General features: G+C 43.6%; 1 protein-coding gene across 7 annotated transcripts in view; it reads right to left on the bottom strand.

The window, feature by feature from the left end:
• Positions 1–292, bottom strand: part of CCNH (cyclin H) — a 48,131-nt gene extending 47,839 nt beyond the window's left edge. For 6 of the 7 annotated variants that reach the window (XR_001515847.1, XM_015571589.1, XM_015571590.1 and 3 more), the window contains exon 1: positions 19–292. Coding sequence is in view for 6 of the 7 variants with exons in the window: in XM_015571589.1 (XP_015427075.1) it covers positions 19–135 (117 nt within the window). In the remaining variant the exon portion in view is untranslated. The remainder of the gene's footprint in view (positions 1–18) is intronic. The other variant, XM_006775512.2, reaches the window with a different exon arrangement.
• Between the last annotated feature and the right edge of the window lie 1,851 nt (positions 293–2,143).

The raw sequence follows: 2,143 nt of genomic DNA on the forward strand, positions 1-2,143 counted from the left end.
GGCCGTCCGAGTCCTCACCTTCCCGTTCGCCACCGCCTTGCATTTGAACTTGCGGTTGGCGTCGGCCCGCAGTCGCGCCAGCTGCTCCTCGCTGGCGAAAGTCCAGTGCCGCTTCTGGCTACTGTTGTGGTACATGCTCAGCTGTCAGGGCAGGACAATAACTTCACTTTTCCAGGCCCAGGAAGTCTGGAGGAAAGGACCCCAAAAGCCACGACGACGCGCTGGGAAGCACCTAACCCGGGACAGCTGAAGACGCCTGGCTGGCCGGCGCGGAGGCACTGACGTCACGATCATGTGATCACTCCGTCCGCACTCGCGCTTCCGGTGCGGAGTGGAACGTCTCTTGCGTGGTCTGGCCACCGCCTGCTACGTAAGTGGGCGGAGCCTACGGATGTGCCCCCTCCTTTCGGTGTGCCCCTGCACTGGCTCCGCCCCTCTCCTGCAAAACTTAAAGGAGAAGCGAGAGGGGGCGTGTCCGAAGGAATACAAATTGAGCATATGGAGATTCTAACAAATAATTCACAGAGGGTAACCAGAAGCGGGAAAGGACCCGGGAGGGTGTCTTCTTTATATAGGCCACACGGGAAGGTGACGTTGAGCAAAGACTTGAAAAAGCTGGGAATTCGCCCTGTCGGTCAGGTGGGAGTGAGGTTGGGGCGGATAGAACAGTCCAGGTTCCGAGGAAGTGCCTGGGGGCACTGCCAAAAAGCTCTGCCCGGAGATCCTGGAACGAGGCTGGAAGACTGGAAGCAGAGCTGTTTTTTACTGCTTTGCCACTAATGTGGCCCATCCTTTTCTGGGCCTTTTCCCTTCCCCTTCTGTTGCATTGGATTGGATTCTGCCAATCCTCTATTTCCATCTCTTAAAGCCAGTTTTAGGGTTTTCTTGAGATTCCCATCTTTATTACTGCCCCAAGGAAATCTTACAATAAGCTATCTGTTAATACTTAGGAGATTTACAATTTATTTTTGTTACTACTACTTTCAGAATTGCATTTGAGATACAAAATTTACATTGATTTCAAAAGCCTTTGTTTTAGTATCTGTCCATTTAGGCACACTCTCTTCTCCTGTGCATCATACATCAGGTGAGAAAGAGATTTACCTACAGCAAATCATTTTTAAAAGCAACAAAAAAATAAAAAACAGATAAAGGTGATGAGACACAAATAGTTTAGATGCTGAAAAGGAAGGCCCACAATTAAAAAGAGGTGGCAGAATATTTCTAACTGCTTTTTATAAAAAGTTTTTAGAGGCTTGATAAAGGAATAATTTTTCTTCTTTTTTTGTTTCATTTAGGTGGGTGCAGTTAAGGGTAGAGTTTGCCAAAGTTATTTGATTTCAAATAACTTATACCATTTGTAGTTTATAACTTTAAAGATCCAGACACTCCTTGAACATGTGTCCATACTTGGACTAGTCCAGTGATGGCGAACCTTTTGAGCTCGGCATGTCAGCATTTTGAAAAACCCTAACTTAACTCTGGTACCGTGTCACATATAGAAATTTTTTGATATTTGCAACCATAGTAAAACAAAGACTTATATTTTTGATATTTATTTTATATATTTAAATGCCATTTAACAAAGAAAAATCAACCCAAAAAAATGAGTTTGCGTATCACCTCTGACATGAGTGTCATAGGTTCGCCATAACTGGACTAGTAAATTGGCTGAGAGAAGAGAAAAAATGAGAATAGCGATAAAGAAAATATGATGATGTTAACCTAAAAAATAAAAAGCGAAGTGACAGGCATCAAGCATTTGCTTGAGGTCAAAGTATAGCTATTAGGGCAGCAATGATTCAGGCAGAAACCCAAATAATGTTATGATTATGGGATGAAGGGGTTTTTATGAGAAAGGCAAGGGAAATAATTACTTGAATAGAAAAAATGAATTTCTATTGGTGCTAATGAGCTAAGTTCATTTTTAGATATACATGGTGGTGCTAATTCTGAAGACTGTCCTTAGCATTCATTCCTCATAGTCAACACGTCTGCTTTCCTGTTAGCTGCACAAGCCGTGTTTGGAATACAAAGTTGGTTTGGCCCAGTCCAAGAGTTCTTTTGCCCAGTTCAAACATTTGAAAGGTTTTAGGAAAAAGACGTGCAAGGCAGTTCCTCTGGAATGGCTGCCCTAGTTCTA

The sequence above is a fragment of the Myotis davidii genome, unplaced genomic scaffold (assembly GCF_000327345.1).
Source record: "Myotis davidii unplaced genomic scaffold, ASM32734v1 scaffold44, whole genome shotgun sequence".
Lineage (NCBI taxonomy): Eukaryota > Metazoa > Chordata > Mammalia > Chiroptera > Vespertilionidae > Myotis > Myotis davidii.